The sequence below is a fragment of the Bombus fervidus genome, chromosome 4 (genome assembly GCF_041682495.2).
Source record: "Bombus fervidus isolate BK054 chromosome 4, iyBomFerv1, whole genome shotgun sequence".
Taxonomy (NCBI): Eukaryota; Metazoa; Arthropoda; class Insecta; order Hymenoptera; family Apidae; genus Bombus; species Bombus fervidus.
In genome coordinates, this window is record NC_091520.1 from 16684021 (window position 1) to 16711418 (window position 27398).

A 27398-nucleotide genomic window follows, 5' to 3' on the forward strand; every position below is an offset into this window, starting at 1 on the left:
TTTCTGATTTTATTACTGCAACTTACTGCGATTACTAAATTGCAATTTAAAGAACAACTGTTAGGTTGTCCGAAAAGCGTCTTTCTTTTATAGACACGTCTTTTACAACGATGCATCTTTATACAAAGGTGAAACCTAACCTATCGAACGTTGTGATCTTTATTTTGGTAGGACAAAATGGATCATACGTAAGAAATCATCATCGATAATAAAATGGATCATCGATAATATAATATAAAATGGAAAATGTTGTGCATCCATTATTTCTTTATAAAGCGAAAGGAACCTTCCGGACGATCTAATACTGTCTACGCGTGACTGTTGTAACATAGAATTAAGTCGCGACGAAACGACTGTTTTCCTATTTTCTGATTTTATTACTGCAACTTACTGCGATTACTAAATTGCAATTTAAAGAACAACTGTTAGGTTGCCAAAAAGCGTCTTTCTTTTATAGACACGTCTTTTACAACGATGCATCTTTATACAAAGGTGAAACCTAACCTATCGAACGTTGTGATCTTTATTTTGGTAGGACAAAATGGATCATACGTAAGAAATCATCATCGATAATAAAATGGATCATCGATAATATAATATAAAATGGAAAATGTTGTGCATCCATTATTTCTTTATAAAGCGAAAGAAACCTTCCGGACGATCTAATACTTTCTACGCGTGACTGTTGTAACATAGAATTAAGTCGCGACGAAACGACTGTTTTCCTATTTTCTGATTTTATTACTGCAACTTACTGCGATTACTAAATTGCAATTTAAAGAACAACTGTTAGGTTGTCCGAAAAGCGTCTTTCTTTTATAGACACGTCTTTTACAACGATGCATCTTTATACAAAGGTGAAACCTAACCTATCGAACGTTGTGATCTTTATTTTGGTAGGACAAAATGGATCATACGTAAGAAATCATCATCGATAATAAAATGGATCATCGATAATATAATATAAAATGGAAAATGTTGTGCATCCATTATTTCTTTATAAAGCGAAAGAAACCTTCCGGACGATCTAATACTGTCTACGCGTGACTGTTGTAACATAGAATTAAGTCGCGACGAAACGACTGTTTTCCTATTTTCTGATTTTATTACTGCAACTTACTGCGATTACTAAATTGCAATTTAAAGAACAACTGTTAGGTTGTCCGAAACGCGTCTTTCTTTTACAGACACGTCTTTTACAACGATGCATCTTTATACAAACGTGAAACCTAACCTATCGAACGTTGTGATCTTTATTTTGGTAGGACAAAATGGATCATACGTAAGAAATCATCATCGATAATAAAATGGATCATCGATAATATAATATAAAATGGAAAATGTTGTGCATCCATTATTTCTTTATAAAGCGAAAGAAACCTTCCGGACGATCTAATACTTTCTACGCGTGACTGTTGTAACATAGAATTAAGTCGCGACGAAACGACTGTTTTCTTATTTTCTGATTTTATTACTGCAACTTACTGCGATTACTAAATTGCAATTTAAAGAACAACTGTTAGGTTGTCCGAAACGCGTCTTTCTTTTACAGACACGTCTTTTACAACGATGCATCTTTATACAAACGTGAAACCTAACCTATCGAACGTTGTGATCTTTATTTTGCTAGAACAAAATGGATCATAGGTAAGAAATCATCATCGATAATAAAATGGATCATCGATAATATAATATAAAATGGAAAATGTTGTGCATCCATTATTTCCTTATAAAACGAAAGAAACCTTTCGAACGATCTAATACTATCTACGCGTGACTGTTGTAACATAGAATTAAGTCGCGACGAAACGACTGTTTTCCTATTTTCTGATTTTATTACTGCAACTTACTGCGATTACTAAATTGCAATTTAAAGAACAACTGTTAGGTTGTCCGAAAAGCATCTTTCTTTTATAGACACGTCTTTTACAACGATACATCTTTATACAAAGGTGAAACCTAACCTATCGAACGTTGTGATCTTTATTTTAGTAGAACAAAATGGATCATACGTAGTTCGATAAAATAATATAAATTGAAAAATGTTGTGCATCCATTATTTCCTTATAAAACGAAAGAAACTTTCCGGACGACCTAATTAATTCTATGTTACAACAGTCACGTGTAGAAAATAAGTGGCGACGAAACGACTGTTTTCTTATTTTCTGATTTTATTACTGCAACTTACTGCGATTACTAAATTGCAATTTAAAGAACAACTGTTAGGTTGTTCGAAACGCGTCTTTCTTTTACAGACACGTCTTTTACAACCATACATCTTTATACAAACGTGAAACCTAACCTATCGAACGTTGTGATCTTTATTTTAGTAGAACAAAATGGATCATACGTAGTTCGATAAAATAATATAAATTGAAAAATGTTGTGCATCCATTATTTCCTTAGAAAACGAAAGAAACTTTCCGGACGACCTAATTAATTCTATGTTACAACAGTCACGTGTAGTAAGTAAGTGGCGACGAAACGACTGTTTTCTTATTTTCTGATTTTATTACTGCAACTTACTGCGATTACTAAATTGCAATTTAAAGAACAACTGTTAGGTTGTTCGAAACGCGTCTTTCTTTTACAGACACGTCTTTTACAACCATACATCTTTATACAAACGTGAAACCTAACCTATCGAACGTTGTGATCTTTATTTTAGTAGAACAAAATGGATCATACGTAGTTCGATAAAATAATATAAATTGAAAAATGTTGTGCATCCATTATTTCCTTAGAAAACGAAAGAAACTTTCCGGACGACCTAATTAATTCTATGTTACAACAGTCACGTGTAGTAAGTAAGTGGCGACGAAACGACTGTTTTCTTATTTTCTGATTTTATTACTGCAACTTACTGCGATTACTAAATTGCAATTTAAAGAACAACTGTTAGGTTGTTCGAAACGCGTCTTTCTTTTACAGACACGTCTTTTACAACCATACATCTTTATACAAACGTGAAACCTAACCTATCGAACGTTGTGATCTTTATTTTAGTAGAACAAAATGGATCATACGTAGTTCGATAAAATAATATAAATTGAAAAATGTTGTGCATCCATTATTTCCTTAGAAAACGAAAGAAACTTTCCGGACGACCTAATTAATTCTATGTTACAACAGTCACGTGTAGTAAGTAAGTGGCGACGAAACGACTGTTTTCTTATTTTCTGATTTTATTACTGCAACTTACTGCGATTACTAAATTGCAATTTAAAGAACAACTGTTAGGTTGTTCGAAACGCGTCTTTCTTTTACAGACACGTCTTTTACAACCATACATCTTTATACAAACGTGAAACCTAACCTATCGAACGTTGTGATCTTTATTTTAGTAGAACAAAATGGATCATACGTAGTTCGATAAAATAATATAAATTGAAAAATGTTGTGCATCCATTATTTCCTTAGAAAACGAAAGAAACTTTCCGGACGACCTAATTAATTCTATGTTACAACAGTCACGTGTAGTAAGTAAGTGGCGACGAAACGACTGTTTTCTTATTTTCTGATTTTATTACTGCAACTTACTGCGATTACTAAATTGCAATTTAAAGAACAACTGTTAGGTTGTTCGAAACGCGTCTTTCTTTTACAGACACGTCTTTTACAACCATACATCTTTATACAAACGTGAAACCTAACCTATCGAACGTTGTGATCTTTATTTTAGTAGAACAAAATGGATCATACGTAGTTCGATAAAATAATATAAATTGAAAAATGTTGTGCATCCATTATTTCCTTATAAAACGAAAGAAACTTTCCGGACGACCTAATTAATTCTATGTTACAACAGTCACGTGTAGTAAGTAAGTGGCGACGAAACGACTGTTTTCTTATTTTCTGATTTTATTACTGCAACTTACTGCGATTACTAAATTGCAATTTAAAGAACAACTGTTAGGTTGTTCGAAACGCGTCTTTCTTTTACAGACACGTCTTTTACAACCATACATCTTTATACAAACGTGAAACCTAACCTATCGAACGTTGTGATCTTTATTTTAGTAGAACAAAATGGATCATACGTAGTTCGATAAAATAATATAAATTGAAAAATGTTGTGCATCCATTATTTCCTTAGAAAACGAAAGAAGCTTTCCGGACGACCTAATATTATCCAAATTATGTGCATACAGGGTGTACTCGTATTCAGAGGTATCAGGAGAGTGGTGAAAGGTAAATGATACAGTTGTTTCATAGGGTGACTCCTTGCGTAGCTCGGAATCTATCCCTCGGTCGAAGCGGCCATTCGTCACGTGAACACAATTAGTTGGGACTAAGGGACTGTCATAAAACGAGTCTTTTCGATTTACCGTTAAGCCGTTAAGAGGCATAAAATATCTTCGAGTCAAGAGGTTCCTTATGGTTATTGCTCTATCAAGTAAAAATGGGGTTTCCCATGTTTCCCGAAATTCTACCCTCGAGCGACCAGTGGTGAGTCAATCGAGCAAGAGTTTTCCTTTGCAATAGCAACCTTCATTTGGATTAGCCATTGTTGTTATACAATATATATGATAGTTAACGGTAGAAATATGATTATTTCAGAATTTGACAATTGGCCGTGGCGATTAGATACTCGAGATGCTAATGACAATAATCTTAAGTTCAATAACGAATACACGGTCAACAAAATGACAAATGCGCTGACTTCTCCAAAGCCCAAGTGGAACTAATCTTACTTGTCCACAGTCCAAGTGAAACTGCACTTACTTGTCCAAAGTCCAAGTGAAACTCGCTCATGTACTTTTCTCTGTACCCCTTGGGTCAATAATATTTTTAAGGAGACAGTTGTACAGTTACTCCATACCTCTGTTAGGTAAAAACGTCCATCCCATGACCGTGGCTATGTTTAACGACCAGATGAATCACCTCGAGACCAAGCCTACTGTCATAAATCTCTGGCAAACACAATCGGATTAAATCATAAACAACTACTTCTAAGTTTTATTATTTAAGTACAGCTATAATAAAAAGTCTAGACTAAGGTATTGGGGATTTTCCCAAAAATCATTTTTCATCATTCTTTCATCTCCGACATACATATTATAACCTCAATGTTATATTGTTAACCTCAATGTTCTACTAATTCAACCACTCCTATTATCCTAACCAAAATAGAGGATCGATCTGTTCGTGGAGTCGATTAACTAATAGTAAAGGGAATTTACGACTCCCGTTGACGCGCTTCCTCACGATCGTGTCTCTCCGTGACTGGTCGAATAAACAACAGGTAACTTTGAAAGATCTCCACATAAGAAATTAACGAAATCTCTTTTTCGGAATTATCTCGCTTGAGATTATCGATTACGCAAAATCCGCACGATATTGTAATAATAATCCCATGGATTTGAAATACCAAAATTGATCCTGTATCTTATCTACGTCTACCACATTTTACGAGCGTTAGTTTCGTTTGCTTTTTCTTCTTCTTTTTATCGCTTGTTATTCTGATCAATTTTCATACTCGTCATATGATCGCGTTTCGTGTTACATCGATACCTGTTCATCGTCGACCTCTTTCGCCGCTGCTAACGTAACTTTCCTCGCGCTTCTCGCCGTTTCTGTTCGACGAACGGAGCTTCTCGACCCTCTGATACCGCTTCTTGCGTATTGAATTTCCTCTCTTTGACGAGCTATCGGCACGCGAGTTTTGCAATAACAATCGCACGCCGACTGTGACTGCATTCTCGAGTGGCAAGACGCGGGCAAACGAAGAGGCGGATCTGTGCACAGGTCCAGGTATTCTAAAACGTCAGGCTTCTTCCTGCGAACGAAAGAACACATAGTATTTATCTGTAGAACACGCGTTTGTAAATATCGTGGATAGAATTAATATTTTTATGAACATAACCAAACAGGCACGTTCTATTCGTTGAAAATTCTAACGGATACTTAACGTACATTTTACGCTCTGAAGTTTCTCGCGAATACATAAAAATCTGTGATCCAGCTATAAAGCGTTTTAAAAGGAATTTATCGCTCATCGAGTGTTATTATAAAAATTATTTTACGAATCGTTCGTAAGCTGGCATTACAGCTAAGAAGATTCTGTTCAAGATTATGCTATGATTTAATCAAATCTACAGCAAATATTCCATCCATCTTTCGTAAATTGCATAAATGAATTTTACATGTGCGTTTATGCAAAATAAAATTTCACGAATCATTGGTAAATCGGAATTATAGTTAAGAAGATTCTGTTAAAGATTACGCTGTAGTTTAATTAAATCTACAGCAAATTTAAATAAAGCTACGACCTGTATTTCATCCATCTTTCATGAATCACATAAATAAAATTTATATATAATTCAAAATAAAATTTATACAACTTGAATGTTTTCAACGATAAGCTACTCGATATCTAAATAATACCAAATCTCCTGTTTCTTCCGCAAGAAAAGTATACTTGGCCCTCTATCGATTAAGAGAGAACGTAAGCACGTTGCAAGTCGCGACGTTGCGTCGGAACGAAAGAAGGAAAAATAAAAAATATCGTCGTTTAAAAACGGGTAAGTCAAAGAATCGACGATAACAAACTTATTTTGAAATTACTGATTTCTGTGCAACAGGGGTGGTTGCCCAAGTCGAGCTTCCACCTTTTCCACGTTCCGTGGTAGAAAATCAAACCGTGGATTACGTCGTCAGCATTGTACAGGTTGCTGGCCACGCTAAAAACTATCTAAACGCGGTAATATCGATCCTTAAAGGGAGCCGCTTCTTTCCTCGTTATCGATTTTCTGTCGTCCACCAAATTGACCAGTTTCTCAAGCATCGAACGTGCCAGTATCGACACTTGAAATTTTCGAATCGAGAGAACTCGAACTTTTGTCTCGTTATCGTGTTCTATCGAATTATTTAATTCGCCGATATTCGACGTATCGATTAATCGTCGTCGCTTCGTTACCACGTGTTCGTTCCGCACGTTTCACGATTTTTTGTTTCGTCGTTCGTTCTCGCTGAGAGAAGCTCGATCGCCGTCGATACAAATAAGATCGACACGTAAATGAAACAACGTTCCTTTGAATTACGATCGACGAGAATTCAGCTACAAGATGGAATATCGAAGCAACGATAAACTCGCGATGGAAGATATCAAACGAGTCGATTTCGAACGCTTTTGGTAACGACGAATATTCAGAAATATCTACTTTACCAACTACGAAACGTTTATTCATCTATGCAACATGCATGCAAGTGAATATACCCGAAAAAAAAATTGTACGAAAAGAAAATATCCGAGAGCCTTTGAAGCGGAAACTTTCGGAATAAAGCTAGGAGTTTCGAAGTTTCGAAGCCTGGAAAAACACAGAATGCTAAAATTTCGAAGCTGACCGTCGAATAACCGTGTATAAAAATTCAAAATAATTCATAGACTTTAATAACACGATTTCAACGCAGAGCAGCATTAATATTTATCGTCGTATTCATAGGCAACGATAGAAAAATCGACGCTGGAATTTCAAATCGCTCGATTAAACGCTCGGCTGCTTGAATAATGTATAAACATCGCCGTAATAAAGATCTTCTCTCGTTAGACGCTTCGTACGTTATTTTCATTAATTTAACTCGGCCGATTCCGGATAAAAACGTGAAGTATAGGGAACCTGAAACAATGAGAGTTGTAGTATCGTACAATCTCTGAGATTCGTATCGCTTCGAATTCCATTAAAACTTTTCAAAGATCACTTTGACGATTAAAACTTGCTCCACGACGATTCCAAAAATCTCTTGGAATTTTTATAAATTGTCCGTCTTTCTATCTTCCAAGAGACGAAGAACTACTCCATTTCGTTTAAAACGTTTATTACGAAACGAAGATAAATAAATCCGTATTCGTATGTATTTCTATATTAATTTGTCCATTGTGATTACGTTGGAAACACAGAGCAGGCGGTCGTGCGAAAGATCGCACAATTTAACGCGCACTCTCGACCGTTAACGATAACATCAACGTTTCCCGTTTCCTATTCGAAGGAAAACGAGTTTCTCTAATTAAATAAATTACCTATTTTCGCAATTCGAGTAAATGGCGGATCACTCTCGATAGCAGCTTGTAAGGAAGATATTTTATAAAGTACCATACTACCATAAGTGTAATCGTAAAAGTTTTAATAGAACTTTAATGGATCAAGATCTCAGCCTGTACGAAAATACCGAAACATGTGTATGAAAAAAATAATGCTTCGTATGTTTCGAAACTACGCCTCTCACCAAACCTGTTAGAATTTCCTCGTTGGATAAGACACGTAATCGCGAATGAAACATTCGATTACGGAGGAATAATATAAGGCGCGAGCACGTTCGCGGTTGAAGAAATTGTTGATTATTTTTTCGATGTTGCGTGTACGCGTGTTTTCTCGGTATTACGGTACACGCACGAACGTGAAAAATTAACGCGTTTGATGACTCTTATTATTCAGACTCGATGACAAAAGTTTGTTCAAGGTTTCTATCGCGCCATCGCTCGGGATATTTGCGATCGATAAAGAGATAATTTGTGCAAAATTTGAGCTCCATCGAATAATCGGGAGAACCGGTCTTCGAGCCCTTAAACGTTCAAATGGTTTATCATTTCCTACATTATCAACTGTAACAAAAAGCGACGCATGGTTTTCGGGTAAAAAAGAAGTGGAATAAGAAGATTGGAATAAACGGGTGAAATTATTTCTTTGATCTTGAAAATTACAGCGTATCCTGATCGTTCTCTCGTCGATAAAAGCTAAAAATAACGTGTAATTTTGAGTTTCATCCCTAAGGGACCATTACATTTAAAGAACATTGTTTATCGTACAAGAAACTTGTAGAGAATTTTTTTTAGATTATTGGAGTTGATAAACAATGTATAGTAAGGAAGAAAGAGATTGAATGGAAAGTAAATTCTCTATTTATTTTTTACTTTTGACATCCATTTACAAACATTAGCTTCCAGAACAAGCTAGAACATACACTTTTTGTTCCTCGTTTTTCACAAATAGTTTGTTATATTCTTCCGTTAATTCGATACGACAAAAACTATTCGACAGTTATTTTCTCCATCGGTAATAGTCGTTACGATGATGGTAACGTTACGAAACGATAATGATCGGTAACGATCGTTATTCTTCCAAGTTAATTCTTACTAAGCAATATCGTTATTTTCGTGTACTATACTGTCACAGTGTTACAAATTGCTGTTTCCAGCGTAATAAAAGTTGTCATACCACGTATAAGGGGTCTGTGCTTTTTACTATAAACGGCACGTGGTCTAGATCCACCTTAATCGAGCTGGATTTATACGAACACCTTAAAAATCCTATTAAAATAAATTACCAGAAATTGGCTTATAAAGTTTTGTTTACCCAAAGGAAGATACCTTGTATCATTGTAAGCAAACTTCAATCATTGATCGTGCGTTATTGTTTTTTGGCAACCGGTCGACGGTTTCGTTATTTTCACTGTACGTGACTTCGTATAAAGTAAAAGTTACTTTTATTTAAGCACGATGTAAGAAAAATATTCGCTGTCGTTCAAACCAAAACAAGACTAAACCAGCCTAGTCTGAGAATAATTTTACAAAGATAAAATAGAATTTGTCAGATCTTTTGAAAATTATATGGAATTTAAACAAAACGTTCCCGAAGCGTTCAAAATTACAGACGCGTTGTCTTTAGCTTTGGCAAAGAATGATTAAGACACGCTTTAATTTTCAAAATTACAAAAATAATTTTTATGATTTTTCTTTCGGGTCTTTTTCACCCAACTCCTCTTTTTTACATTTGGAAAAATCCTATATATTGTTTCTTTGTGTATTAATATCGTCTCGTATTGTGTGTGGTTATCTTTTATTGGAATGGTTTGAAAAAACTGTCAGAACCGCTACAGTCCAATATTATGTAAGTAACGTTGATGATCTCTCTTTTTTTGTGTGTGAACTTCTTCGACGAATATACAACAATAAAACACCATAATTTCTAAGGCATTTTTCGTTGTACAACGGGAAGGGGCCTCTCCTCCTTTTCCTTTCTTGCCTTAGGAGATTTGAACTCGCTTTACCGTAAGTGGTAGCCAACTACGTTACCTACTTCGTTAACTATCAGTTTCGTTTACAAGGCATGTACGTTGTTATTATTCGTAAGACTGCAGACTGTTAATTTTATACTTTCATGAAAAGGACTAAGCGAATGTAACCTATACGGTAACTTGTCTCTTTGCGAATATAACACGATCGCTATAATACGATTATGTAAATAGGTGCGTTAATTTTGCTGCACGCTGTATCTTCCTATTTCGTCGGTCGGAAACTTTCTTCTATTTGACAAAAATATGAAAGGATCCTTGTTGCTCGCGATTCGTCGTTTCGATCTATATACACCGATAGCTTTCGTTAAACCGATTCACGTATTGCGTTATAAGGATGAAAATTCCCTGTAAAAATTCCTCACCGATACACGGCATAGATAAATGAAAATTCGATCAGCGGATGAACGCATTAACCACTCTAAACCACGCGATGTCTATCCGCTTTAAGATTTACGGAGTCTCTGTGGTTGCGCAGACAGTGAAGCGTGGCTGGCATTCGAGCCGTCTGCTAAAGGCAGATCAATATGCTGCTTTTGCCGTTTTCTTCCTGTCTACGTTCCTCCTATACAGACAGGCAGGCTCTTTCTCTCTCTTTGGCCCAACTATCGCACCAGCTGAACATTGGCATTGATTTTCAAAGTTCAGGAAACGTTGCCTGCCTGCGAAGCCTGCGGAGGGCTCCGCCGACTGTTCTCTGTGACCGGGCTACAACGTTGCATGCACTTTGGCTGTGTCGACCGGATCAATACGCTCGATACCGCGTCAATTTTGCGCAGAGGCCGTTCGCTCCGTACCGGAACTTATGATCCCACCGCTTCCGGTCGGCAGCAAGCGTACAGCGCGGGAAAAATATCGAACGCGTATACGGTATACGTAATATCGTTAACCTTTTCCAATTGGAATATTTTTTCCATTAGAAAAATAAGAAAAAAATGAGTATGGCAACGTCGTAGATTACGTAACTATCTCGAATTACGGACAAAAAAAAGGAAAAAGAATTCCGATATATCGTAAGGGAGAAACAATTTAATTTATCGAATTCTTTTAGTGAGGAGAAGCGAAACTTTAGAAATTCGCTTTAGAAAGGAAACTATAGCTGTAAATACTTGCTTACATGTAATAAATGAGAAACAATTGGGAAGAATGGTAGGAAAGAGGACGCACAATTGTTACACATCAACACATATATTTTGCTTTTGCATGTTGCATACATACGATAAACAGTATAGTGTTTACGCGTTCCTCGAGGTATGGTATACTAGAAAATTTCATTATCCACTACTACAATTGCTATTCGACGTATTATTTCGTTACTTCCGCTTTCCTGTGTACTTCTGCTGTGTAGCTATCATGAGAGAGAGAATAATCGATAGAAAAAAGAAAAAAAAACAAAAAAAAAAAAAACAAAAAAAAAGGAAAGAAATCAAACGGAACGAACAAGGTACAGCTGTGAGAGAAACACACTCTGCTCGTAATGATTCGTACAGTATATATATATATATATATAATACATTATTTTTCTTTCTTTGATTCGTCTCTGGAACGAAGATTGCGCGTTCTTGATGCATCTTGGTTTCGTTCGGAATAAGAAACGAAAAATGGGGAAAAACGACGTCTGACGAGAAAGTTGCTGGCTTTTCTTTTTGGTCGTCGACAATGAAATTGGGCGAATGCAAAATGCGACAGGCAAAAGGGGCGGATTTCTAAACTCTATATAATTATCCAAGATTAGTGTAAACAGTCATTATTAATATTATTGTTGCTGCAACGAAACGATCGTTTCCTTTGTGCATTTCCAATTTCGCTCATCTGGCCGACGGACACGGTATAAAATAAAAATTAACAAAAAAAAAAAAAAAAAAAAAGTAGAAGAAAAATAATAGGAGAAAAAAGTAAGGTAGAAACCTTTGCTATATTCGCTTAAAGATCAACGCATACACACACACTGCCTGAGGGAACAATAAACGGATTCGTACGTCGATTATCTTCGACCGATATTCTTCGTTTGTTCCGCAAAACGTCGTCCAAAAATAGTAATCGGAAATTGAGCAAGCGTTTGAGAAAAACGATCGCGCGCGAACAATGCGAAAGACAGCAAAACGGACAGCAAAAAGAGCAAACGATCGCCGCTTAGACGGTCGATTTCGACGACCAATGGTACTTATTGTATCGATGCATTTATCGAGGATAAAGGCTCTCTCGGGTTAACTCGTAACAAATCGATTTTTCTAGAAACAGCGGCCTGAAAGTTATAGCGATGTAAATGAAAATTTTCTAAATTCTATTTGCTCGTCTTCCTTACATCTGTCGACAAAACCGCTCGTTCAATTTCTCCGGTTTGACATTTTCATTCGAGAAATTAATAATTTTAACGCTCGGTTAATTTTAAACAATATATCGAAACTTTTTGAAATGATTTTCACCAACAAAATACATACACGATGTATCTTCGTAACGTTATTGCGATCGGTAATTGTCCTTCGCATCGCCGTAATTTTCAGTCCGCTAAATGTGACGTGGAAAAAAAATATTACATCGCTCGGACAGAAAGAGAGTAAAAGACGGTTCGCAAAATCGCGGAATACGAGGAGAAACGAACGGAATACAACGACAACAGGAGGTTGTATCTGCGCGAAGAACTGTGTCCTTTCTTTTATAGCGAGCCTTCTCTTTTTTTTCTTTTTCACTTTTTCGCCAGTTATCCTCTTTCGCTTTCTATGAACATTTTCTCATTTTTGCAAAAATGGGATAGATCGTATAATAAACCCTTTGCTTTTTTTTTCTTTTTTTTTTTTGAACGAGCGATTCGATTAACTTTGATATCGAAGGTAGGAGAACTACCTGCCTCGGACTAAAAAGTATCATGTACAGCCTCTGTAAGTATTGCTACGATCAATTGTGCTCTTTTCAATTTCGGCTCCTCCATTCTCGTTCGCTTGCATTCTCCGCTCCCCTATAGTCTTTCCCTTTTTCTCTTAAACCTTTCGCTACGATAAGCCTTTAATCATCGAATTATAATTTGCCGAAAGCGTATACAGAAATCTTCTACGGTACAGAATCGTTTCTACTTTCTCTTATACTCTTTTGACTACCGAACTCCTACACTCCTACTCCTAAACGTCGTATTTATTTTCATTTCTCAACGTATAATTAGTTTGTCAAAAATACGTTCTACCAAACAAGTACTTTTTACGCTTGAAATAACCATCGCGTTAACTTACAGTTTTTTATGTTGATAGACATTGACAAGTACTTTGGAATTTTTCCAAATTTTTCCGAAGCCAAGAATGATATAAAAAGAAGTTAGTTTAACACCGATCGACGATCCAATACGCTAGAGACAGTCGACAAAAGTTGCTCGGTTCTGTGTACCAAAAAATTGTTAAGACATTAAAGTTGCAAAGGTATATCGTAGCAAAAGGATTAAATCCATCTTTTGCTCTTTTCCGCGGTATCTCGTCACTCATTCTTTCGCACTCTCTTGTCGATTTTGCACTCCTGTACTCCGGTACAATAAATTCGCTTACGCTAACGCAGATAGCCTCTACTACACTTGGCTACTTCGATCGCGATCACCGCGTCGAAGCAACGTGTAATTCGAAAAAAAGAGCGCCGTTGACCAACAGAAACGATTGTGTTCCTCAAGTTCCGCCGGAAATCAGAGTCCCAACAACAGAGTACGAAGCATGCATGCATCGTCTCTGGATTAGAACTTGAGCTACGCGAACGCATGATTGTTTCCGATTTCGCGCGATTTCGCCGCTCCGTTCTTCGCTTATTGTGCCAAATCCGTTTTGTACAAATATATACAAAAAGGAGCCGTATGTGTTCGCGTCCGAGGGACCGTCTCGCTTGGAGCGGACAAAACTCGCGACAGGTTCCTCGAACGTCGGCAAGAGAACAACGTATGCTTGCATTATATATTTTTCAGTTTCTCGTTTCGTTTCTTTCCATTCCACTTTTTTTTCGCTTTCTTTGCTTCTCGTTACTTATTTATTTACTTTTTTTCGTTTTTTTTTTTTTTTTATTCTTTTTTACGTTTTTAGAGACAATAGCGAGTGTATGGTTCCTATTTGACGGGCATCACCTTTTTCATTGGCAAAATGAAAAACCAAAAGGCCCTCTCACTTAAAGTCTAGCGATTAACTAAAGGCGAAAGTGGACGTTACACAATCGGATACCGATTCGTCTTTTTATTTTTTGTTTTTTTTTCGTTTTTCTTTTTTTTTTCTTTTTTTTTGTTTTTGTTTTTCTTTTAATGAATGACTGGATAAGAACGATGTGTCTCTCCTCTCTCGTGTGTTTTCTTATTTCGGATACCACCAGACGAGTCTTATGAAGAGAATTCGCGATCTTCTTTTTTTTTTTTTTTCGCAAAAACGAGAAAGAACGAAAAGGAAAAGAGAAAATGACGAGGAAAATTGAACAAAATGCGCTCGAACGTCCTACAATGGTTTGAACGTACGGTTCTTGTTTCCTTATAAATGATTCGAGAAGAAAGAAAAAGAGAAACAAAAAAGAAAAATAATTTAATAGAATAACACGCAAAACGAATGTAAGTTTTCCTCCTTTTGTACATTTAAAACTGGTTACTCCTTTAATCCATAAGTTTTATTAATAACGTGGTATGTACACATATACACAATGTACAGAAAACCCGTACGCTGGGTCTAAATATGTCCGCAATGTTTTTTTCTTGTCTTCTATCATACAATGAGTGTGTAGTAATAGAAAGAGTATACAAATAAAAGATTAGAAAAAGACGACCGATCGGAAACTTGTCCGATAAGTTTCAGAGAACACCGAAGCGCGATACTCTCGACTTCGGTTAATCCGCGATCACGCGATAGCGTGAATAAAAATAAAGTACAATACAACCGCCTGACTTTAATGGTATCGTGTTGTGTTACCATAATGTATTTTATGTGTACATATGTAAGTGTCTCGATTTCCTGTGTGTGTGTGTATGTGTGTATGCGCGCATGCGCGCGTGCAAAAAGTCTCTGTATGTATAGTGTTTCAAAAAAACGCGAGAACATTCGCGACACAAGAAATAATAAAGAAAGGCGATCGAGTCTAAGTACAAACCCAAACCGGACACAAAATCTCTCTCGCGTTTTCTTTCAACGTTTATTCGTACATATTCGACAAAAACCACGTCTGTTTCTTTTTATTTCCTCGCGCATTAACCGTTCTATGATTATCCCATATATACACGTGTGCAGGACCGACGCCAGCATGTCAAAAATTGCCAAAGACTTCTTCTCTAGACCAGTCAAAAACAATTGATCGATGAACGAACAATCGATCGAAACAATCGGTTGTCTCGGTGAACAGAACACCCAGCGAAACGTGCCGCTGAAAAAAATCGTCCACTTTCCCCGACAACAACTTCATTATTAATTCCAATTTACACCGACAACGTCTTTGGCTCGAATCGAATAACGTTGGCAATATCGTCGCCAAACATGTATCATCACCGTTACCAAAAAGTATTTTTTGGTTGAACCTTCACGGTTCCACCATGATTAACCCTCGTCAAAGAGGGTGCAAAATTTGAGCCCCGTTTTTAAAACAGCGTGAGAATCTTTAGGTTTCTCTCTCTTTCTTTACTTTAAGCCCAGAGCCTGTGGTATCGTCGCCCAAGATAGTGGCTATCTCGCCTTGCATAAACGCCCATGGCACTTGGCTGTTCGCCAGTGGACATTTCTCTCCACTTGGGCAATAAACCTGAAACGATTGAAATTAACGTGAAATTGGGTCGTTACATCGAATGACGATCGTTCGTTCTAGATGCAGAATAGATATTTCAGTCGGAAACCCACCTCTGAGCCAGCACCCTGTCTCTTTATGCTCTCTCGGCTGCAAGGGAAACAGAATTTGTGGTGTGGCACGCTGGGACACTGAACAAAATGCGTGTCCTCGAGGCGTTCTTGACACAGGGTGCATTTTAATATCGGCGCTGGTACTTGTTCGGCTCCGGTAACTTGGGCAACTGCTCCTTCCGATGACGTTGTTACAGTCGTCGACGACACGTGCCTCGAACCATTAGATCTCCTACCCGAGGATCCTGTAATCGATTAGTATACGCACAATTTAATTTAACGTATTTCTACCAATTTTATGCGCGATAGTAATTGGCATTTAATCCTCAATTTGTACCATTGGATCGTAGACGAACACATAGTTTACATTAGATCTAACTTCAATTATTTAACCTTAAAGTACATGATTTTAATTTGTATATCGTACGAAATAAATGTCATTGGTGGTTTGCAATGCGTAAAATATAACGTATACTACCACCAAAAATACTAGTTGAGGATTTAAACGAAAAAAAAAGAAAGAAAAAAAGGAAACAGACATAATTACCTGAACTGTTCGGGCTATGCTGCGATCCTCTGGAAGCACTGCGTTGCTGAGCGTTCGTGGCCGTGGTCGGTGGGCTTCTACTGGTCGGACTCGGATTATTCGGTGGCTGTGGCACTGATTCCGGCGACGCTAAGTTGTCAGCGACAGACATGAGCGCAGCCATGGGTGACGGGCCATTTGTCGAACCCTAAAACACAACATTCCTTTCAGTATATATATCGGATAGAGCGACATATAACCTCCAAATGATATCGTTAGATCGTACATGATCGTCAAGATTTTAGGTTAAATTACTTAATTTTAGCCTACGCTTCGTTTCAACTTGTATACGATATTTTATATGATAGTGTGAGAAACGAATTAAAGCTTAATATCGAAAATTCAAGTAACCTAAGCAAAAATGTAATCGTCTCGCGATCCAACGATGTCACTTGAGAGTTAAACGTATAAATAGCAAAAAATAATGAATCCTTAGACGAACATTGTTATCCTCATAGATGTATTCGCACGCGGTCGTTAACATTTCGAGCTTGATTACCTGGTGATGATTCGTCTGTGGATTATCGTTGGAGGCTTCCTGCGCCGGTGGCGGCGGTGGTGGAGGGCTCGTTCGCGGGCGAAGAGGAGACCCTCCACCGTTTGCCGCCACATTCGCTGGTGCCAATGGGATAGACGGACCAACGTATGCCCCTGAAATTCGATCATTAATTAACATTTTTGCTATTACTATAACACAATCTATTCTATACGTACTATTAAAATTAACGTGACCAAGCGATTGCTGAATGCGAAAAAAAGAAATTTCGTTCGAAATAATTCAAGTTATTCAAGATAACCTATAAACATCGTCGTATAAGAACAGAGACTCTAATAACACTTTCTATTCTATGTTATTAAACCTAACCTAACCGAACGATTATCGATTGTCGAAAATACGAAATTTCACGCGGAATAAATTATCTAACATAACCTACAAGCATCATCGTATAAAAAGAGCAGAGATTTCAATGGATCATTGGAAGACAGAAATAGATATTCTTTCCCCTCTACATAGAACAGCACGGACAACGTCGTGTGATTATGCTAATTGAAACGAGTGTACTTTTGTCATTCGTTGGTCGCATCGAGGGCAGACAAGCCTCGTTCCTGGATCTTTATAAATAGACTGACAATAGTGACACACGGATATTCGACCGATTTCCAAGCGTCTACAACCAAATCGAAACAGCTGCTGCCCGTTAAGTCCAATAGGTTAAGTCGAACGTTAGCGTGAAATTGATATTCCACGAGAGATCGTCTACCGAACGACACATACAAGACGTGCCATCTGTGTCGCCAGCTGTATACGAAGTGCTTTTCGTGACTTATTTGCTTTCATGAGCGCGCGATTGTTGATGCTACACCAAGGAATATCGAGCATTCTCGTACCTCGATATAATACCACTTACAGTTTACAGGACACATCGCGAGGTTACGCATTTTGATATTGTTTACGAACCGTTTCTATACCATTCTTAGGTCACTTTCAACGATAAAATCATTAACACGCGATACGCGTGTTACCTGTACGTTTATCAATAGTATAGATATGACTGTACGATTACATCGATACTGTATATCATATACTCGTTGGCCTTCGAATTTTCAATATATCGTTCGACGATAAACGTAGAAAATGCTTGGGATTTTTATGAAATATATGTTACAGTAATTACTTTTACTTGTATTAATATTATTCCAAAATACAAACGCAAATACCAATATAACTGTACAATTATAATTCAACTAGAATTAGAAATATTTCAAAATGTCTATATAATAATTAACTTTCGAATTTTCAATACATCGATTAAAAAATATTATTATTTTTGTTATAGTGAAATAATTTGATTGTAATTACATGAGAATTGAGATTTAAATAACGGAAACCTAACCGCAAAAAAAAAGTATTTCAAAATGGAGACGACATATCAAATAAAAGATAAACGTATGGAATAATTGAAGTTTTTATGAATTCAGTCTACTATATTCTCTTTATTATTGCTATAATTAAAAATATTTCTTTAGTTTAAAATTAATTTTGGATATTAATTTTGGGTGGTGACCGCATCGTTGAAATACTTTAAAATAATATTAATTAGTAAAAAATATTCTAGGTTATGAATTACCGTGTGATACCACAATACTATTTTACATTGTCAATGTTCATAAATATGTTCCTTAAAATAACAAACACGCATACCGATAGTTAATTTAATATTTCATGAAAATATGATCCGTTGCCTTATTTAAAAGTGCGTTCTTCTTTTACTTAATCGATTATACGTTAAGAAAGGTCAACAAACAAAAGACAAACATATTCTCCACTGGATACACTTTATTTGATGGCGCTCCTATCTACTGCTGTTGACACTCGTAATATGTATTACCAAAGCGCAATAACATACACTAGGTTGTAACATAAATACGTTCTGTTTTTAAACATACATCATTTATGATACAATAGAGTATATGCGTATAAAATTGATAAAAATATTACCTGTACAAAATTGTTAATTCTCAAAAAATATAAGTATTGCAAATTTTTTATATAGTTGATATTTATACGAATATGTATTTCGTACGAATAACTCCACAAAAATAAAGGACAGAAAAATGCAAGCGAAAGGAATTTCTTTATCCAACACTGATTATTCGTACTTAGAATCCATAAGCTTCCACGAATAAGGCAATTTCAGAACGGCGACAATCTCACAACTTTACTCTGCCATTCCACGTACGATGTTATCAAGAACCGCGCTACGCAACGAAATTCAGCCGACAACGTGCTACTTCTCGGTTATCGCGTGTCTCGTTATTTTTCTTGGCAAGATGTTTACGCGTTTCCGAACCCACATACGAAGAAACGCATTCCCCCTGGTACGAACAGATAAGCGAACGGATCGATATTAAGAAAGAAGTATCGTTTCGTCACGTTCTACGGAGGACCGTGACACGCGATATCTCAGATGACTATATCCACCGACGATCCTGTATATTCCAGTGGAACGCAGCATCCGCACGTATCTATCCCCACCACGAAGAGAAACAGGAATACGAGTCACCGAGATCTCGACTAGAGCGTGGTCTGCCATCGAGAAGATGTGTGACCGGTACTTTTCCGTGACGACTCTGATAGAAGCAAGGACCGTTGGCGCGTCTCCGCTCTCTATCTATCTCTTGAATCGTACACGAAGAAACGTAGCAGCGATGATTCCTGCTGTACCGGAGGAAACGAAAGAGAACGATGGTCACGGAATAAGGAGAAGCAAGAGGGGCGACCGACCCGAGAAAAACGCATGCGCGGTTTTGTAACAGACATCGCATGATGCACGTAGGCGGCCGGCTTAGTCACACTCTGTGCTTTGTATATCGCAGCTAACCGGTCGACTATAGTGGCCTTGTTTCGAAAGTATGACCCTCCCAGCGCGTAGTTGACGCCGTCAATGCGCGCATTTACGACTAACGTCTCTCTACAGAGTGTCCCGAAATGTTTATTTTAAAGCTACGTCCTCACTGAAATAATAATTTAATACTTTGTGTTAATGTTCCATGTTCCTTGAAAATCACATTGTTTCTGTTGCCAATGATAAAAGTCACTGTTGCTTGTTATCGTCCGGATAGATCCAGATAAAAGATCGAGGACTAAATGTTTTTACAAGTAGCAGTAAGTATTTACGTAGTAAGTATTGTTTAGGATGTGCAGCAATAACAGGAAACAGTTTCTCATTGTTGCTTCAGTGAGAACACAGCTTTAGGTTATGTTTTCTATTAGCTTCAAGTTAACCTTGATGAATCGGTCGTGAAACGAGAAAAACAATGCGGTTTAGCTTTGCAACTGATCGAAATATTTAATTATTTCAATAACACATGACCTCACTACGTGCTATGTAAACTACGGAAACTACGTGGTAACAGAGGACAAATAAAAGCAAATATATATTTGTTTATTTCGTTATTTATGCAAAGTAACGTTGAAAACCATTGAATAGTAATACGCCAAATAGATAGCTATAACGTCTTTATCGATATCGTATGAGACTAAAGTTCTGTCACGTATTTTGCAACACCTTGTATATGGCATGGCGAGAAGAGACGTGCACACGAACGCGATACTCGTCCAGTGACGTAGGACGGAGCCGATGTATACATGTCTCTATCTGTACGCGATCGATCGAGCATAGTCGAGAACCGCGAACCGTGGCGATCATTGCGACACACGATTGAAGCTTGCTGCTCTCGTTACTCGGTTACTACCGTTGCTGACAGCCTGTCATTTCTCATCCATCTCTCTCTCTCTCTCTCTCGTATGAACGCATACGTGGCTACGCGTATATTCTAAAACGACTCATCGAACGACGAGAAGAATCGATAACTATTTTTCGGGACGTGATATCGTTCTAAAAACCGATGAACGATGACCATACTAACCTATCAACTGTTTTATTTTATTAATCTTGATAATCTTAAAATTGTTAATATAAATATACACGTGAAATGTTGAAAATAGTAATTTACATGAATATAAGTAAACGAATGAATTCTTAAAACGGAATAATTCTTTCAAGTGAAGAGCTAATTCGTTTTTATCAATTGAGAGGTTAGGAAGTTTGAAACGAAATAAAGATATATATTAAACCAGAATTCTAATTCCACAGGTAGGCTGTTATTTATTTGATATAAGTTATTTCTTTGTCGGATATATCTATGAAATTTTACGCGTTCACTCTTCATTAAAGAGAATAGCAGTGCTTAATGTACGTTAACTCTCTTTGAAGAGGCACAGAGTGACGGGAGAGAACGTAACGGACACACATAGAGTGAAATGAGCAATAAATTTAAATAGCTAGAGAGAGAAAATATCACACGAACGGTCAGATAATTGCCAGTAGGATTATACCGACTCGACTGTTTTAATACGATAAGGACACACGAGAATGATATTATAATGTTTGTCACGTCTTGCGATACTCTCTACGTTTATGAAAATAACTAAAATATAGTAACTTCCTATATGTACTTAAAAATTAATTTCAATATTAGCTATATAGAAAAATAAATTATTTGCAATAAATTTATAGTTACGTAAAAACAATTTCAAAAAGTACCAGAATTAACTTTAAAAGAGACATCTAGACTCTACAAGTAAATTAATAGCAACTTAATCTAACCTCTACTAAGGTCGTAAAAAGTACTTTCTACGATATAAAAATTAAAACAAGCAGGAAAGCTGGTTTTCTATTTTACAAAAATTTTCGGAAAATCCACGTTTATTTCCAGACTATAATCTTTGCCAGCGGCTAATCTATTTTTATCGAAACATGCGTACGTAAACGGGAACCCTGTCTTCCCAACGGAAACGCTACTACTAAGGACAAAAAAAGGATTAGATAAGTTCGGGAAACAGAAGTAAGTCGTCAGAATATCCGTCGTTATCGCTCTGAATTTGATATAGTTTCACGCGTAGGTCCGAATCTATTTAGGCGGCAATTCAAATATTTACAAATATCGACAAACAGTAAACCAGATTTTTATCTTTCGCTACTAATCCGAATCCTCTGTAATGTTCTTTACAGACAGCTATTTACGTGTTTCCTCCACTCTTAGCAAATCTAGTCCCGATCGTTCGATTCAAGTATTTCTTACGGTTATTTTATGTAAGACAGTTTTTAGAAAGCGTTAGATTTGTTCGAATGGTTTCTTCAGTTTTCCAATCCGTTTTAGGCCGCCGCGATGACCGTTAATCGCTAATTTAAATTTAACTCAACCGGTAACAAGCGTCTCAAGATCGGTAATGGAGAAAATTGTTGAAGTTCGATAACGGCGCTGACACTGATCCATTACGCTACCGATTCTTTCCTATTATCTATTACTCAGCGAATAAAATCAGATATATATCTTATGATCATCCTTTTGAATATAATAAATATATTTCTGTTAAATTACAATTTACTGTGGACGTTTCAACGAATAGCGATCAAAGTGGCATTTCTCTAGCAAGAAATTACACGGTGAATAATATTGGATCCGAGTTATTCGTCTCTATTTCTTAGCTGAAGCAACGATAAATCAGTGTATTGTTTCGGGAAACGATGAGAATGATACTAAACTTTTGTTCGGCGTAAGAGAAATATTTATAGCAAAGAGCGAGGCGACAAGACAGATGGCCTCCCTCGGTGACTGCAGCGAACCACCATTCGATAACCGTAAACACACACGCGCGTTAAGGTCGAATTAGAAAGTGGCCAGTGTCGAAATAACGGTCGATGACCAAGGTCACCCCGGCTGTACGTAGGTATACATACGTAGTACGTACGGGCGCAGCAAACGCGAACCTCGGACTCGAGCATCGTCAACCCGCCTCGTCAATGAGCCACGTACGACGGAAAGGAGCGCAAGAAAAAAGGGGGCCACGCTACAGTTACCTTCGCGGTGCAGTCGCGAAAAAAGGTAAAATATATCGCGTACAAGTTGAACCGGTTTTTGAAAGTATTGTAACGACGCGGTACTTCAACAGGAAAAAGAAACGATTTTTTCCACAAAAATTGTACTTTCTATACGTATAATATTCGGTACAGTTGGAAAATGTATGTTCGACAAAAGAGCAATATAAATACGCTAATATTATATCCCAAATTGTTGGTCTTTTCTTTATACTTTTAGTACAAGTCAGTTTCACTTCTTTAACATTCTCTTACCTGAAATTCTATTAATAGAATGTCAAAAATCTAATGCTGATCTTACATTGCACTAAAGATTATAAATAGTTCTCTGCAAGACTTAATAGATCTTATGTACATTGTTTTGCCCGGTCATCACAGATATACATGTTTATTCCATAAAATAGAAGGTTACGTTGACAGTCTGTGGTCAACATTTTTTTTAAAGAGATTTGTCATATCTGACTGGTTACGATCCAGGAGCGAAATTACATTTGTAAAATGTTTGCGACGGTCGATGAGATTTGTATTGAGCAACAACGGACTCATTCATTGTATCTAAATATACTGAGTGACGTCATTCGATTGGACGTCACGGCACGGTACGGCACGGCAACTCGGTGTATCTTTTGGTCGTCCCATCACGTGCTCAACGTACGTCTCCTTTATACGCGTTTGGACGACTGCCGTTCGTCCAGAATGAAGGAACTGGCCGAAGGAAAGACGAAGAGAGAAAAACGCGCGCTGACTCGGAGGCCGCAAGGCAACGCGCGTCCGATTTATAGTGGGAGGAAGAGAGAGAGAGAGAAGGAAGATGTATCATCCTTTTACTGCGGCGCGGATGATTCCCCGAAGCCCAAAGGCTGTGTCTTTTAACTCATACACGCGGTTCCTTTCCCGTGCCAGATGGCCACGCGCACGACCAAACGTTTACCTATTTTTACTACCAGCCGATAAGAGCAACCAAGAAAAAGCATCTGCTTCAAAATGGAAGAAACTCCAATACCTTAATTTCGACATAACCGGCAATCGGTGTTACTAGACCATAGAAAACGGAGATTATATTTTGGTTATACGTAGTTTTACGGTATTTAATTTTGATATTTTCAATTTTACACGATAAACGTTATTAATGGTCTTTGTGACGTAAAATATGCAATAGAAATTAGATCGAAGTATTCCGAGATGAAGCAACTGATGCTAAAGTCTTGTGGGTCAATTACAACAGAACGATACCAATTGAGACGTAATATCGGGATGCCCGGTTAAAATAATGTTACATGCATCTTGGATGGTTATAAATATCAACAACATTACTGGGAAGAATATTTCATCTGTCTTCCAAAATATCTAATTCCTCGTAAAACAATATATCTATGCCCAATAAGAGTAACTATATAACTTCTATAAAAATAAACATTGCAGCCATAAATAATTCTTGGTCGAAATCGAGGATGGCGAAGAGACTACTAGCAGATTTGAAAGCGGAAACGCGTCCATAACACGCGAGTAGCCGGATCGTTTCTTCTGCGTGTAACTCACCATTGGTCTTAAATGTAGTGGCGGTCTCAAAACTGGGCGCTCTAACAGGATGCTTCTCCTTGTTTCTATCCTGCACGTAACTGACGGCAAGGCTTACAGCTGGCAAAGAATCGCCTCTGGTCAATGGCGGCCTGACCGAATGTTGCTCCTCCAACGTGAGCCTCTTGTCTGTATGCTCGTCCTCGTCGATAGTGGAAATACTTCGCTTGAGCTGTGCGATGCCTCTGTTGTGGCTGAGGTTCACGTGATGCGCCACCGCGGCTAGGTGGGCGTTCGGGATTCTCACGTTATTACTCCTCATGCCATTCGCTATCTCATGAGTTTCCTCGTGTTGCCGAGAAATCTGCTGTCTCGACGACCCTGAGTTAAATTCTGTGATAGAATTTCGATGATGAAGCTGCGAGTAACCGGTGATATTGTGATGCCTCGAATGATTCTGTCCGGTATTCTGTATCGGTAGAACATCCAAATTAGCACCGCCGTTGTGTTCAGTGTGTCCAGTTGTTCTATATGTTTTCGATGTGGAGGATCTGGCTTCGTGGAATCCGTGTGCCTTTTTCATTTGCTTGGCCGATTCCAATACTGCATCTATCCTATCGGCACCCTCGTAATTCACGCAACCGCGGCATACGGGTTCCGAAAATTCGGTGATCATCGCCCAGGGCATCCTGGGCAGATCGCACAAGTAGCACTGCGTTCTCTTTCCCATCATTTTGCTCGAATTCTTCGTCCGCGAGTACTCCGCCGAATCGTCACAACGTTACAAAACGTATCACTCACATCCACTTTATCCACGTCTACTATCCTGTTTCTTTTTCTTTCTTTTTTACGTATCTCTCACGCACTATCGAGACGCACAAAGTATCGGTTTTATAGCATATTTGGCATGAGAGATTGCGCTAGTCACCGCATATAAACACTAGGTCAAAAATCAACTTCACTCGCAGAGAAATCACTGAATTATACTCCCACCGCGTCTTTCACGTTTCCTTTCCACTTCGGTTTCGTAAAACTACATGGATCGAGTGGCGACGAGAAAACGATGCCCGATATATTGTTTGTCGGTTATTACGCCGGGAATTCAGCGAGCGCGTATTAACAACGCCCGAAGTGAGCGACGCGCCGTAAAGGCGGAGCTGAGAAAAAGAAGAACACGTTACTCGGACGCCAGATATTTTTACCACCGACTTACTCTCGTGGTAAATCGAAAGCCGACTAACAACTAACCGCCATTAGCACCGATGCGCGAACGTACGATATGTATACAATAGAAACCGTATTCTAGGTTGAACACGAGACACGAAATAATGGTATGCGCGCGACACGACGACGTGCTCTCGCTCGCCTGGTTGCCGTACGAGGAGACGAACGCTCGAGAATGCGGCGGTAAAGCGGAGCTACGGGTGTCGCTCTCTTCCCCCCTCGCCGGTCCCTGCCTTTTCCTCGGCCCCGCTTCGCCTCTCCGCGCACCGCTGTCCGACAACGCGACGACGACGACACAACGGCGGCTACGACGCGCTCCGCCAATCGGGCGTTGTGGCGTCATGGTGCATGACGTCATAATCGCGAAGCTGCGCATGCGTACCGGCTGCCTGCCCTAGGGGACACGTAGTCAGCGACCGGGACTCGAACGCGAACATAGAGTAAGCGAGACAGAGAGGGAAGAGAGAACCGAGGAAAAAAAGATGACGATAACACGCGCGCGCACTCGCGCTCCGTACCCACTCTTCGCAACGAGAGGTCCACTTTACACTCGAGAAAATGCTGTTAACGAACTACTCTTCGATTTTACTGAATATGGATGGGATCTTATAATTTATTGGGGGATTAAAACCGACGATTATTCAGCCGGCTGGATACCTCCTGCAGGTTACTTTTGTTACTGTTTTTAATTCGAGTTCGCGTCGCGATCTTTTGGTGTATTATACGTACATATATATATATATATATATACACACATATACATATATACGCACGTATGCACATGTACGTGCACGTAGAAAAATTGAAAAGGGCTCCACCCATTCTAATCTGCATGTAGTATCTGGATTTTTAGTTCGCCTGGTAAAATGGCGCCTACTAAGAGATACAACTGTATATCGTCCTTGTTGGTTTAATTAACAGAATATGAACTGGAATCTAAAATCCGATTACGCTCTAATTGTGCTCGATGTTTGTTAATGTACTTAACTGAGACAGTATAACGCACAAACACGTATAGCAATGCTAGTTACTACCTCACAACTGACTCTAGTGTGTATACAGTTCTAACCAGTCGGCTATATATTTATAACATAATTAGCATTACGTTATACCTACCGTTACGTAATAATTAGAATTTAAAAACATGCCTTTTTCATTCTCGACAAATTGTCGCTGCAGATTCAATTACATTAATCTTCTCAGTTTGCTTTCCTTTTACATTATCCGAACAATCGAACTGTGTTACTATTTTCTATATTAATTTATGCATTATATATTTTCATTTATACCAAATAGTATATTTTATAGGATATTTCGCAAACCAATTTTCAAAGCTATTCAACTGATAATTTTTCACTTTTATTTTACAATCTTGTCGCCTTCCTAATCTTTTACATAACAAACTGAGAATTTAAAAGATTCCGTTGGAAAGCAATTGTACGAGATATCGTAGACACGATTTTCTCCTTTTTTTCCCTGGCAATCTTAACGCCGCCATTCACCAATTTTATCATCTTTATCATAATCGTTGTTGATCAACGACTTTGGTTCGTTGAGCAAGCATATGAATTGCAATCTTCGGATGCAATTAAACGAAATTGCTTAAGCCAAACGATATAAACAATGGCTATTCATACCATAATACGAATCCAATGATCGCATAATGGTGGCGTGCCATTTTATCGGGCTTTTCGCGATAAGGGAATACGAGATAACGGTCACAGGAGG

At 37.9% G+C, this 27398-nt stretch overlaps 2 protein-coding genes across 5 annotated transcripts in view; both read right to left on the minus strand.

Annotated features, from left to right (window-relative positions):
- LOC139986983 (uncharacterized) overlaps window positions 1-27398 on the minus strand; it is a 71810-nt gene that overhangs the window by 16356 nt on the left and 28056 nt on the right. The window contains exons 1-2 of one of the 3 annotated variants that reach the window (XM_072002781.1): window positions 8021-8188; window positions 5515-5779 (exon numbers count right to left, since the gene is read on the minus strand). In XM_072002781.1, coding sequence (XP_071858882.1) covers window positions 5515-5700 — 186 coding nt within the window. In that variant the 5' untranslated portion in view covers window positions 5701-5779; window positions 8021-8188. Of the gene's footprint in view, window positions 1-5514; window positions 5780-8020; window positions 8189-27398 lie in introns of those variants that run through there. The other 2 variants (XM_072002780.1, XM_072002782.1) reach the window with 2 other exon arrangements.
- On the minus strand, window positions 11241-25903 carry Pits (Protein interacting with Ttk69 and Sin3A). 2 transcript variants are annotated; one of them, XM_072002585.1, is made up of 5 exons: window positions 24468-25903; window positions 16928-17136; window positions 16447-16633; window positions 15900-16144; window positions 11241-15804 (listed from the first exon to the last, which is right to left on the minus strand). In XM_072002585.1, the coding sequence occupies exons 1-5, from the start codon at window positions 25177-25179 to the stop codon at window positions 15664-15666; spliced, it is 1494 nt and encodes a 497-aa protein (XP_071858686.1). In that variant the 5' UTR covers window positions 25180-25903; the 3' UTR covers window positions 11241-15663. The 2 variants fall into 2 exon arrangements, with proteins under 2 accessions (XP_071858686.1, XP_071858687.1); XM_072002586.1 differs by having other exon boundaries at window positions 16985-17136; window positions 24468-25892.

Bases quoted from the DNA above. Each gene is read 5' to 3' on its own strand.
- Pits (XM_072002585.1), bottom strand. From the start codon at position 25,179: ATGATGGGAAAGAGAACGCAGTGCTACTTGTGCGATCTGCCCAGGATG. The intron at 17,137-24,467 runs GTGAGTTACACG...ATCGAATTTCAG, and splicing joins CACTACATTTAAGACCAATG to GGGCATACGTTGGTCCGTCT. The intron at 16,634-16,927 runs GTTCGTCTAAGG...GTTGTGTTTTAG, and splicing joins ACATCTATGAGGATAACAAT to GGTTCGACAAATGGCCCGTC.